Here is a 12,665-nt window from a genome sequence, read left to right on the forward strand (position 1 = left end):
TTTCAAGTAAATGATAGTGTTTTTCCACCCCAAACATACATATATATATATGTTTTTTTGCTTTAAAGGGGCAAGTAACTAATAACAAGAAGGGGAAGGACATTCTATTTCATGTTTATCAAATTTGCAACATAAAAGTATAGTTTTATACTACATTTCATTTGTCATAGGCTGAAAACTCAAACTGAGACACCAACTCTCCTATCGCCAGATTACGTGACATGGTTCAGAACATACGGTCCTACTGCGCCGTAGCCAGTTGATAAGCCAACTAATGTGCCTGACCCCTGGGCCTTTACAAACTGACCAAAGCAACCGGAGATGTTGAGATGATTCAGACGCGGCCTTCGGCGACCCCTTCCCTTTCCTCCGTGCTCCTTTAGTGGAGATCTCAGTAGTTCAAGGTCTGACATTGGCTAGTGAGTGAGCCACACCCTAGCCTCTTCTTTCTGAATTACCTTTCAGTATTTTGAATACTAATGAGAAAGTACATCAGAGAACCAAAATAGAAGGTTCTTGTCCAATGACAATTTAAGCTATAGATGAAAAGATCACCGGGTGTGCTAAATGAAAGGAACTAGATGGACCCAAGGCTGGTCACTTGCCATTTGGTTGGTTGCAAAATTTTTAAAAGTTTTGGGATATTTACTGAAGATCAGGTATCATCTCATTGAATTGTTTGTTCTAAAGCAATGCTGATTTAGTGTGGTCTTTATCCCCCAACCTACTTCTCATTTTACAGGGATTAATAGTACAATGTGGATTTGGCTGGAACTGCGTAGGTGTGAGGAACACTCATGTGTGCCCAAGAGAAAGGCCTAAATAATCTGCCGACTCCATTTAGCCAGGTTATTACAGTTTTCCCGCCACCATTAATAATTAAGAATGGCTTGTTAGCCACCGAGCCCTGTCATTTCTGGATAACATTTTTAACACTGTTCATGGAAGTCATACAGTGGTTGTGCACAGCGTGCTTCTATGAAACAGGGTCAATTATACATTTTGCCAAGATCCCCTGGGGTGAGAGCTAGCAACCTTCTTTGCTCTCAGTGTTTTGATTTTCCTCTCGTAGTGGAGTCTTGTTCCACGTGCTCTTGACAGCTCAGCAGAAGTTAAACTGAGGGAAGACTCCTGTTGCATAGATATCATTGCCCCCCCTCCTGTGGCCTCCCACCCAGGGACGGCGCTTTAACAGAAACTCCCAGTTCTGCTCCCGTGTGGAAGTTGGGAACCAGGTAGAGAGGGCAGCTTGGCCAAGACAGCCGCGCCGTCCAGGAAGTAATGCCACCAGTCGCCAGCATCGAGGTCAGGGAGGCTGGGAGACATGAGGCCTGGGGTGAACCGAGAAAGTTGCACTGTTCCAGCTTGTTCTACAAAGAATTCACAGTTATGATCCCTTGTTCCCTTGCACTGTTTGTATCTCTGTGTCAGGGTTGCTTTAGCCCTGGAATCAGGGTTTCTGATCACAACTTTGCACTATTGGTTGTTTTAATTTGGGCAAGTAGCTTAACTTAGTTTCTGGTTGCTGTGGCTAATAAATACTTTTCTGTCAGATTTTTTTTCATGGGGATAAAATAAAATAAAGAATGGAAAAGTGCTTCCCAAGAAATGCAGATTACTTCACAGGCTAGTTAACTCTAAGTCAAAATACTCGTGATTTAAATGTATGTATTACTTTATATTGCTTTTCTTCGTGTTTCATATTGTAGCCTCCTCGGGGATCCCCGGGAGTTTACTTTATAAAGTACTTCAGCCACAAACTAGTCATCTTAAAAAAAAATTCCTTTAACAATTATCCCAGAAAAGAAAAAAAGGTTCCTGCAGAGGAGAATGGGAAAATAGATATACTAGAAAATTACAGGGTGGCAAAATTTCAGCAAGGAGTCACCTCCATGGGAAGCCAAGAGATTTGCATGTCAGCAGTCAGTGATTGATGGGTCCAAATGGTTCTGTGTTTTAATAATAGGCGGTTCTGCTTTGGCACATTGTGAAAACACAAACTGCTGTGATAAAAGCTTATGCTCTGTTCATGTATCTCCGACGAGGTGTCCCTGAACAGCAGTCTCAGTGTAAACTAACCCGCGGAAGCAAGGGCTGAGCGAGAGCAATTAGTGGGGGCCACATATACAGCTGTCAGGGGGGATGCATGGGCTTTATTTCAGTCAAAACTTATATCCCCCCCACGCTGCTTACTCTGCCTTCTAACCTGGGGGTCAGCCGGAGAGAGATTAACAAAGGCTTATCTGAAGGGTTGGAGGGTTCCCAGCTGAAGTGTCGCAGACAGCCCCGAAGTTGTACATGATTAATGAAGCCCTGCGAAACGGAACTCGAGACCCAAGGTGCCGCTTCCTCAGAAGATGTGTCTTGGTTGCCTTGGCATTTGAGTAGGGTGACAGTAGGGCTTAAAGGAATTGATCGTTTAAGAGTTACGTTCCTGCCCATGCTCTGGGGGAATGTTTCTTTCCATGCCCAGAATTAATTGCATGGCTCAGGCATTGAATGTTAAAGTGGTGATTAAAAATCAGTTAAGTATTAAAAGTCACCAGTAGCTCTGGAAACCACTGTATACACAAGGCAAGCTACGCTGGTTTCCTATCAACTATCTCCTAGCCTTGGTTACAGACTTGATTTCTTTTCAGCCTTTTAGCATGCAATTGCCTTTTTATTTGATCAGTTTTGCGATACATATTACAAGTGCTATGAGGTGAAACATCATTTATGTATTCGGCAGATACTTAATGAGCATCTACTATATGTTTGGCATCTTCAGAAGGCCTGGGGATACTCTCATAAATCAGAAAAGAAAATATTTTCTGTTCTTATAGAGCTTCTGTTGTAATGGGAATATAAGTAATGAACGAGGTAATTTCAATTTCTCACAGAAAGGAAAACACGAAAGATGATGTGATGGGGTAACCTGAAAGAAAGGGGGGATTTCACTTTGTGTAGTCAGGAGTGAAGAGAGTGAGTTCTGAGTTGAAACCAGAGGGTTAAGGGGGCAGCTATTGAAAGAGCCAGGGGAGAGAATTCCAGGCAGAGCTACCAAGTCTAAGGCACTTGAGTCGAATGTTTAAAGTTTTTCTAACAATGTCTTAAACTTGACTTACTCTTCCCTTGGTCCTAGAGTCTGTTAATACTTTAATTCTAGTCGTTATAAGAAATAGAAATTTCAGGTTTATATTGTCACATGACCCCGTGTCCACATAGATTTGAACCCTTTAACAGAACCTAAGCTTCTAAATGCAGTTATTCAGATTCCCACTATGCGCTCAAGTTCTAGTTACTTCCTGTAAGAACCAAAAAGTCCATTTTTCGTGACCCATGAGTTCGGTGGGGTACATAGGGTGCAGCTGTCCTGACCTGGACTTTCCGTGGAGTGTGGTTCACACCAAAGCCCTAGGTCACACCAGAGGCACTTATGACTTGAGGTCCAGTGTCGGCTGATTCTTTTTGAATGGAAGGCTCACACAGATTTCCTGTGGATATGTAAACGTTAGGTTGTCCTAAATGGGGCTATTTAAATCCGATATAAGCCATCAAGTGTGTTCTATAAACTACTCAGAAATTATACGTCAGCCTAATACATGGGAAGGAAGAGCTAAGATTTGTGGAATTAGTGGAATTTTCTTTCACTCTTGGAATGCTGCCCTTTTTAAATGTCACATTCACTTGTTTTCTGTAGATAGTGTGGGGTTCATTTCTGGATACTTGTCTTTTCAAGTATCAGAGGAGATAACATGATAGGTTAAGGAAGATCAAGATTCCTTTTATGATCTAACATGATATAATGATACTTTATGATATGATGATATGATATGATATGATATGATATGATATGATATGATATGATGATATGATAGTGCTTTGCCTCTGCTGTACTTTGGCGATAGTTTCTTCGGGATTTCATACTGTCCAACTCCTGTCAACTGAATGCAAGTTGACATCCCACCAGAAAATAATAATTACCCAGGGAAGCATATTTCACCAGTACCTGCTGTGCGATACAGAGAGTATTTCACGCTGGTGAAGCGAATGGACATTCATTAAATTTATCCACAGTGGCAAGAAGTACAGTGCCCATTTTCCCCAGAGCAATGAGAAACTCAAGAAATAGGAGTATTTTGTGTATTTTATTTCTTCCTTAGTCAATGAGAGTGGGTATAACTTGGCATTTAGAAGGAAGAGTTGTTATCTGGACTGTATAATGTGTAAGTCAGGGGTTCTTGGACTGAGCTCTGCTGATAGGTTCAGGGTATACTTGAGGCCCCTAGAATTAGGTGCAAAATTGTGGATTCTTGTGACTATCTTCCCATCAAGTTCTCTAAAGCTGGACTTGGCAAGTATGGTCTGCAGGCAAAATTCAACTGCCCCCTGCTTTTGCAAATAAAATGTCCTTGGAACATTGGCACACCCGTTTGTTTAGGTCTTGTCTCTGGCTGCTTTTGAAATATAGGGGCAGAGCCGGGTAGTTGCTACAGAGGCCATGTGGCCCATAAAACCTGAAATATTGATAAGCTGGCCCTTCACAGAGAAAGCTGAATGCTGTTCTAAAGGATTCCCAAGTTAAGGACTATCACATTTCACTTTTGGTCCTGGTAGTATGGCTATTATCTGTGCCACTAAATTATATTTAAAGTGTGAAGGGCTCTTTAAGGGTGAGACGTTTAAAACAGTTTAACATGTTATCCCCATTCCTGGATGCAGGGAGGGAATCTTTGGCTTATATGTGAATTATATGTCAAAGGGATTTTACGAATAAATTTAAAAATGTAAAGAAAGGACATTTATTTTCCCTTAAATACACTTCAGCATTTGATTGATTTGTATTTTTAAATGTCTTAATTTTGATGATACACATAAAATTAAAAGAAGAACTATAGCTCTATAAAGGCTAATAAGGAAAATGCCAGCCGACTTTTGAAAATGTTAAAATGTCCTGACTTTAGAGATAAAGTTTTTCATGTCTGAATATAGCATGACCTTAAGTCAAGATGGAAAAAGAAAAGTCATAACAACTAATCCCAAATTAATACAATGTTAATTGCTAGAGCTCACATTTTAAATTCCCAGCCATACTGGTTGGTTAGGGAGCTGTAAATACAAGACAGGATAGAGTGCTTGCCCTCACGTCCTCCCGATGCTCACATAGTCCATGTTTAGCTTCCCTTAGTCTCTTCCTTTCCCCCAACTTTCTTTCCTTCAACTGTCCATGAAAGTTTCAAAATGAATAAATTTTTTTTCTTTCTCTTCTAGAGCAGGAGACAAATGCTCTATTTATTGAGCAGGGGTCAATAAATATTGGTAGAATAAATGAATGACCGCACAATCCCTCCCTAAAGAAGTAACCACTAATCATATACATAGCCCTCTTACTTTTCCCAACGTTTTTTTAAACTAGAGAAATGAAGAAATTGAATGAGACTAGTTACATTGAGATGTTTCTTTACAGGGCTTAATGCTCATGAGTCTGTACATGAAAAACTGACCAATACTCCTTTAGCTCAGAGAAACCTGCATTAACCCAGACATTTAAAAAAAACACTGTAGGTAGTTGGGCACAGACGCAGTAGAGGACTTTGATAGTTTCCTGTGCAGTCGTTCACTCATTCATCTACTCATCAAATATTTATTGAGCTTGCTCTGAACTACCAGTCATGGTAGACGCCGGGAAATGAAGACATCAGTTCTCTGGAGGAGCATATAGACTGGTGATAAAAACATATATGTGATATGTGTCTACTTAGCAAGACCATGTTCCAAACAATATAGGAAATAGAAATACAAACCTGAACTGTGGAACGCCGCTATACGCAGGACCTCTGTCGGTCCTGCATTCAGGCCAGTCCTGGAGAGCTCTGGAAAACATAAAACCCTACTATTCACAATGACCCGCAAGCCACCTGATGCTGGTGTCTGCTCAGTAGATATGATGTCAATATAAAGACTAGAAAATAAAACAAATGTCACCTTTATTCCTCTTTGTGATACATCTCATATTTGTAATTGGAGACTTATTTGCAGGTAGACATACTTCTGATGAGAAGGCCAATCACCTTTCACAAATGTAATTGTTCCTAAATATCCAGATGCAATACTTACACGAACAAAAGAGAAGCTAATCTAAAAGTTGTTTTTGTTTCCTTCTGGTTGTTTTGTGTTTACTGAGAGGACACATGTAACTCAGAATGCCTGTTTCCTTTTTGGTTTGGCCATCTCTACAGGTAATTTTTTTAAGGTGCTGCTAAGTACGACTGTTGGGCTCAGGTTGACTTCTGACTGTATAAAAATCCTTACTTTTTCTTATGTCTCGAGAAGAGAATTCTTTCTTTTCTAAGAAAGAGATGACCCCTCCTTTAAATGAAAACACACTTCATATGTTTATTATCCTTCAACTGGCAAAAGTTAAAAAAAAAAAAGAAAAGAAGAAAAGAAAAACCACAATCCCACAAACAATGCAACCACCGTTACGATTTTCATTTATGAAGCACGCATCTCTCCCCGGTTCCCGTGCAGGCCGACGTCATAATCATACTGGGTGGACACTTCTGTATTTCCTTCCCCTGACTCGATTCTCTGTTTATGCTCATGTAATCATCGCTCCCTATGGCAGCAACACGTAAACCGTGCTCAGTGCAATTCACCAGACCATGCGCGGAGGCAACGCCGAACCCGAATTTGCCTAGTTTTCCGTCTTTCCTTGAACGCCCACCCAAGTCTTCCCCCCCAAGGAAGAAGGGTGTTCCTGGCTGGCTCCGCTTTACTTTCCTGCCAGCCCTCCGATTGGAGATCCTGCGGCATTGTTTTTCCACGTGGCTGTGTTATATCTCGGAGGCCTGTGACCATTTAGTTTTCTGCTCCATTTCTTCTCTGTTTAGACACTGCCATGCCCCGTCCTACATACTAATTACTGACTTCTTGCTTCTATGGTGCTTGATTCATTGTGTCACATTTTCCCATGTGAAAGTGGACCAGGAACCTTGGCAAGGAGGTTAATGGATTTGAGAGTCACTCCTCCTTAACCCTAGAAAGTTGCAGCAGAGTGGCTGCCCCCTTCTGTAAACCAAGCCAGGGTCAGCTGCAGATGCACACTGGCAAGGCTCTCACCGTGCAGGACCTGAACGGGACCGAGAACACACACTCCCTCTTCCTACCTTTACATCACAAGCTTTGGCTGAAACTGCTGATTTTGCTCCTCTTACACCTTCAGTGGGGGCCCTATGGTGGAGTGGAAATAGCCCCAGGGTGGGAGTCAGTACTTATGGATGTTAGATTCTGTCACTAGTTAGATTCCACAAACTTTCCGTACTAGCAGATTCACTTCCTGGATCTCAATTTCGTCATCTTTATTTTATTTTATTTTATTTTATTTTATTTTATTTTATTTTATTTTATTTTATTTTATTTTATTTTATTTTATTTTATTTTATTTATTTTATTTTATTTTATTTTATTTTATTTTAGTTTTTATTTTTTTAAATATATATTTATTGATTTCAGAGAGAGGAAAGGAGACGGAGAGAGAGATAGAAACATCAATGATGAGAGGGTCATTGATTGAGCCTGCAACCTGGGCATGTGCCCTGACCGGGAATCGAACCCCGATTGCCTGGATCCCAGGTCGACGATCAACCTCTGAGCCATGCCCGGCCGTGCAATTTCGTCATCTTTAAAATGAAGCATTTTGACCAAATGATCTTGACCATCCTCTCTGATTCTAGGAGTCTGAGTTTAAAGAGCTCCACTCATTTATTCAGCAACCTTTTATTTGACTCTGTTATTTTTCAGTCACCGTGCTGAGGACCCTTGATACAAATTTGAAATTTTAAACATACAGGACATTTGTATTTTCTTTCTGGGGATTTCTGTGGTACAATCTTACCTGTAACACAAATTTCACAGCATCGTTTTCCCTGTAAGGTTCACAGGATGGGGGAGCAGGAGAGATCATAAATTAGTCTCAAGGGGACATGGGGGAGACCCACTTACCTTGTTGAAATAAAGTCTGCAGTTAGGCCGTATGAAGGGAGACAGAGCGCATTAGCCTTATCAGCATCACACCAAACCCTTTCACCCTTCGTCACCGCGAGCTAAGTGACAAGCACTGAGTATAACCCCCATATGCAGGTTACCTCTTCCGATCCTCTCTCTGTGGCTACTTCGGAGCAGTACATTCCATTGCGGTTGAAGAGATAAAGCTTTTCCTGACTTTCCTCGGAGCAAGTAGATGTAGAATAGATACCGTGAGCAAGAAATCTCAAACTTGCATTGAAACTCACTTGGGCTCTTTTCTTAGAGGACCGAAATGTGAAAGAGGAAGGAAAAGAGAGAGCTTTCCGACTGTCACATGGAACAAATATTTTTGATTAGAGCGCGGAGGTGTCTTTCAAACCTTTGGAACCAGCTCAGACCAGGGAAATTAGCTCTCTCATCTCCCACCCTGATTTTTCTCCCTGAATCAGTTAGTGTCATATTCTTGGCCTATAAAGACTTATCTACAGCCAGTGGTTCTATAGCCTTATCTAATATTGTCATTATTATTAGTATTTAATCAACCACTACCTGTTGGGATCAGTTGGTCTGTTTCCAAATAGCCATCACTACCATTTGTATCTCAGAAACTCTTTGATGTCAAGGGGAATGCGTACAGGCTCCCCCCCATCTGAAAGTAGAGAGTTTCTATGAAACCCTTCTTAAGCAGAAATGGCATAAAGTGAAGAATTAATCACCTTAGGGCACATCTTGCTAAGTTATGCGCAAAATAAACCGAGATAAAGCACAGGTGCCGACAGACGCAGCTCAAAGCTAAGGCGGCTCGACGCTGCGACGCTGAGTGTGTTTCCTGGGGAAGGAGGTCGGCATGCGGAGTGCCCGCTGCGTCTTTACGGGCTCGCTGCAAAAGAAATGTGCCACACTCTTTTCACCCTTTTTTCATAAGTGCAAAAATCACCTTTGGATTTCTTTTGATTAGTAGAAACAGGTACTAATGTAGGTCTTCCGTAAAAGCAAAGTGGCATAAAGCAAACTTTCAAAAAGCGGGGGATAGCGCTATGCTTAAAAAGGGCCCAGGCAGCCCCGGTCAGTTCAGTGGCTGAAGGTGGGGTTGGGTGCTTTGTACAATGTCTGCCTCGAGCTGAGATCTTTCAACATCAGGACCTTACTTGAACATCTTTGCAAACAAGTTAAACAGTTCTTACTAATTACCCATAAACAATTTAATCTTCCCCTGCTATGTTGAACTAAAGAGGCAGATCTATACAGTTCAGTTAATCTTATCCCATATTGATGACACACTCTACTAAGGAATCATTTATCTTCAGCAGCAGCATATAACTCTTAATTTGGCAGAGTCCCCCAACAGCCGTGGGAACTAGCATCCCATTTCATACCTGTTTTTCAGAGGATAAGACCGAGACTGGATAAGGTGTGAGATTTTCCTGCCACTTCCCAGTGGAGGCCTCGACCCGGAGCTCATTTGATGTTGAGCAGCTTTCCATCTCAGAGTGGCAGGCAGTGCGACATTCGTTTACACACAAATGAAAATAACACTCACACCTACAACTCTTCTATCCTATTGTTATTTTAAAAGATCTTTTTGCTAACTTGATTTGCTTTTTGCTTTCTTGGACACATGGGCTCTTCTACCTCTTATAGCTGCAGAGACTAAAATAAACTGAGAGATTCCCAAAGGACCCTTTCGGTTCTTGGTGTGATGGTATGTTTTTTTCTTTCTCCAGGCCCACCCTCTGCTCCCCTAAACTTGATTTCAAATGTCAATGAGACTTCAGTGAACTTGGAATGGAGCAGTCCTCAGAACACAGGTGGCCGCCAGGACATTTCCTACAACGTTGTGTGCAAGAAATGTGGAGCTGGTGATCCCAGCAAGTGCCGACCCTGTGGAAGTGGGGTCCACTACACCCCACTGCAGAATGGCCTGAAGACCACCAAAGTCTCCATCACTGACCTCCTGGCTCATACCAATTACACATTTGAAATCTGGGCAGTGAACGGAGTGTCCAAGTATAACCCTAACCCGGATCAGTCAGTGTCTGTCACCGTGACAACCAACCAAGCAGGTAGGAGTCGGATCTACTTTATCATATGACCTAAATACATACAGTATAGAGAAAGGGCTTGTGTTGATATCCATGAAGGATGTTAAAGTTCTACAATTAACATAGAGCTACATGGATCTAATTATAAACTGGTGAGCTGTGTTATAATACAAAAGACACTTAGAGGGACATGTATTCATTCAGCAAATAATTTTTTGGACCTCAGCTGCATAGCATGCCCTGTACTAGGGTGGAGATTGAACAAAGACTAAGATAGTGATTGAAACCAGATGACAGTCCAGTAAGCTGGGTCCCTCCATGAGGGACTTCTTGTGTAAGGGATTCATACTGGCCATTTTAATCGCAAGGCCCCTGGGTGGACATTAGAGCACTTTCAGATTATTTAGGATTATAAAATTGATTTTTACCAATCTGTGTTGGTATATTCATATTTGCTGCAGTTTCCAGCAGAAGCATTCACAGCGATCGTTTTGATTTTGTTTTTTTATTTCAAAATTTAAAAAATAATTGACACACTTCTGTACCAGAATCACCATGTACATCTGTGAACAATGAATGGTTTAATGGGCAGTTTTATCTGTGTGGTTGACAAAATTTTCCTTAAAGCACATTCTACTTTTATAGCCACTTTCATAGTTGAATCCATCACTGATACATGGAGGAGAAGAGTTAATTTTCTGCATTTCCTGTATCACTTTACTCTTTTAATCGAGATGACTAGAAAACATTTTCTGTTCATGAAGCACTTCTGCTGAGTTACTTGCAGAACTATTACAAAATCTTTATGTGATATTTCAAAGGCCAAAGTAGAATCCAGATTTCTAGACTCCAGCCCCTGACCCACTCATCCCCATTCCTCCCCCGAAGAGTTTCCACGAGTTCTCATGCTGAGTTTCCACTCTGGATTTCTGCCACGTTTCCCATTGCCAGCTCCCTGTTACTTATTTCTGGAGAGTTAAAGGGAGCAGGAGAAAGGACTGTGGTTTATCCTTCTGTGAGGCTCTTAAGAACAACAAACTTTGCCGGAACAGGATTATAAATTGCCCACAATCCCATCACCTCTTCCTGCACTTTTCTCTTAAATGCCTGTTTCAGTAAGTGCACTCAATAGTTAGGTAAAATATGTCTGTACTAATTGATCTACAGTGAGAAGTAGTCCAGTGTCCCAATCCAAAGCCATTATTTTTCCACTTTCCCCTGCACTTTCTAGAATAAATAAAAAGTGAAGACTTGGGTAGGATTTTGAACGGGAGCTAGACAGGCAAATCTTCCCGGAAGGCAACTTCAGTGATACAAACATGGCCAGTTTTAATAATATGTGGTATGAACAGATCATTGGGTTGTGCTTTTGTCTTTTATTCCTGCACCTCCAGGTTGTGAACACTGTCAGTGTTCATCAGTTTTATTTTTCTGTAAAGACTAGCATGATGTAGGAGGTTCTGATAGCATCACAAGTACTCTGTGATGGCCTGTCTTTGATTAGCTGTCTTTTGGAAGAATGCAATGGAAATGCCGCACGTTGATCCTGGGAAATGCATTGGTATCGCTGGCATCTCTGAGTCAGAGGAAGCCAACGAGGTGCAGAGTGATCTTTGCACGCTCTAGAGAATCTGATTTGTGAGCCAATCAATATCCTTATGCTGGGCCATGAAGGACCTTTGCAGCTTTTCTCAAAACACATCACTGCTTCGTGTTTCTCACTGAATTAGAACTAGGAATGGAGATTTCTAGGCTTCAGTGTACAGGTGAAGTCATTCTCTGTAGCAGAGAACAGGCTCTGGGAGATGTGCAGAGGGAGGCTTGGCCCCCACACGTTTTGTGGGGAGACTTCTGTGAGTCTCTGTGCACCTAAGGGTATCAACCCCCCCACCCCAAACCAGAAGGTACAAGGAGCACAAAGAAGGCAGGCTAAAGGTCCCCCCACCTCCACCGAGGGAGGAAAACAGTCAAAGTTTTACGGAGAATGTAGGTGTAATTCTTTTAGATCTAGGAGAAAGGTGCCCAGGGAGTTCCTCTGACACAATGAGGCTGTTTTCTCCGCCATGGCAAGCAGTCCTGCCACGAACTTTGCTGAATAGGACAGAATTCCAGCTCCTTGTTTTAATTTTCATGAAGGGTAATGCTGGGAAGCTGTTCAAAATTAAAAGTAAATCTTTCAATAAGTAGACCTCCTCTGTGGCCAGCCAGAAAGCTTTCGCTGAGCGGAGGTGTGTATGTGCACAGCGCTGCCTCGTTTTCTTGCCATAATTTGGAGCTCGCTAATTCAGAACCATCGGGGTATTTTCTCTTTGATTAACAAACCCTTTCTTCACGGCAGGGAAAATTAATAATATAGGCCAAAATCGGGGTGAATGTAGCAACTGTAAACTCCCTCAGAGCTCCCCTAAGCATATTTACACACACACAATTATGTTCTAATTGTAGCCATTCCTGTCATTCCGTTAAATTAAATTCCTGAGTGGCCTTATAGCCAGCGATGTCTCGCTCTACAAGGAATGCACAGGCTCAGTGAATGGCAGCATGCACAGCCTGGAGGCCACAGGGTCTCGGGCTTTCCAGCTTTGCAGTGTTTTCACGGGGTTCCTTCTCTCA

At 41.9% G+C, this 12,665-nt stretch overlaps 1 protein-coding gene across 2 annotated transcripts in view; it reads left to right on the plus strand.

The window, feature by feature from the left end:
* EPHA4 (EPH receptor A4) overlaps positions 1–12,665 on the plus strand; it is a 134,839-nt gene that overhangs the window by 66,534 nt on the left and 55,640 nt on the right. For both annotated transcript variants that reach the window (XM_087819568.1, XM_087819569.1), the window contains one exon: positions 9,735–10,073. In XM_087819568.1, coding sequence (XP_087675694.1) covers positions 9,735–10,073 — 339 coding nt within the window. The remainder of the gene's footprint in view (positions 1–9,734; positions 10,074–12,665) is intronic.

Source organism: Miniopterus natalensis, chromosome 8, assembly GCF_054644295.1.
Source record: "Miniopterus natalensis isolate mMinNat1 chromosome 8, mMinNat1.hap1, whole genome shotgun sequence".
NCBI lineage: Eukaryota > Metazoa > Chordata > Mammalia > Chiroptera > Miniopteridae > Miniopterus > Miniopterus natalensis.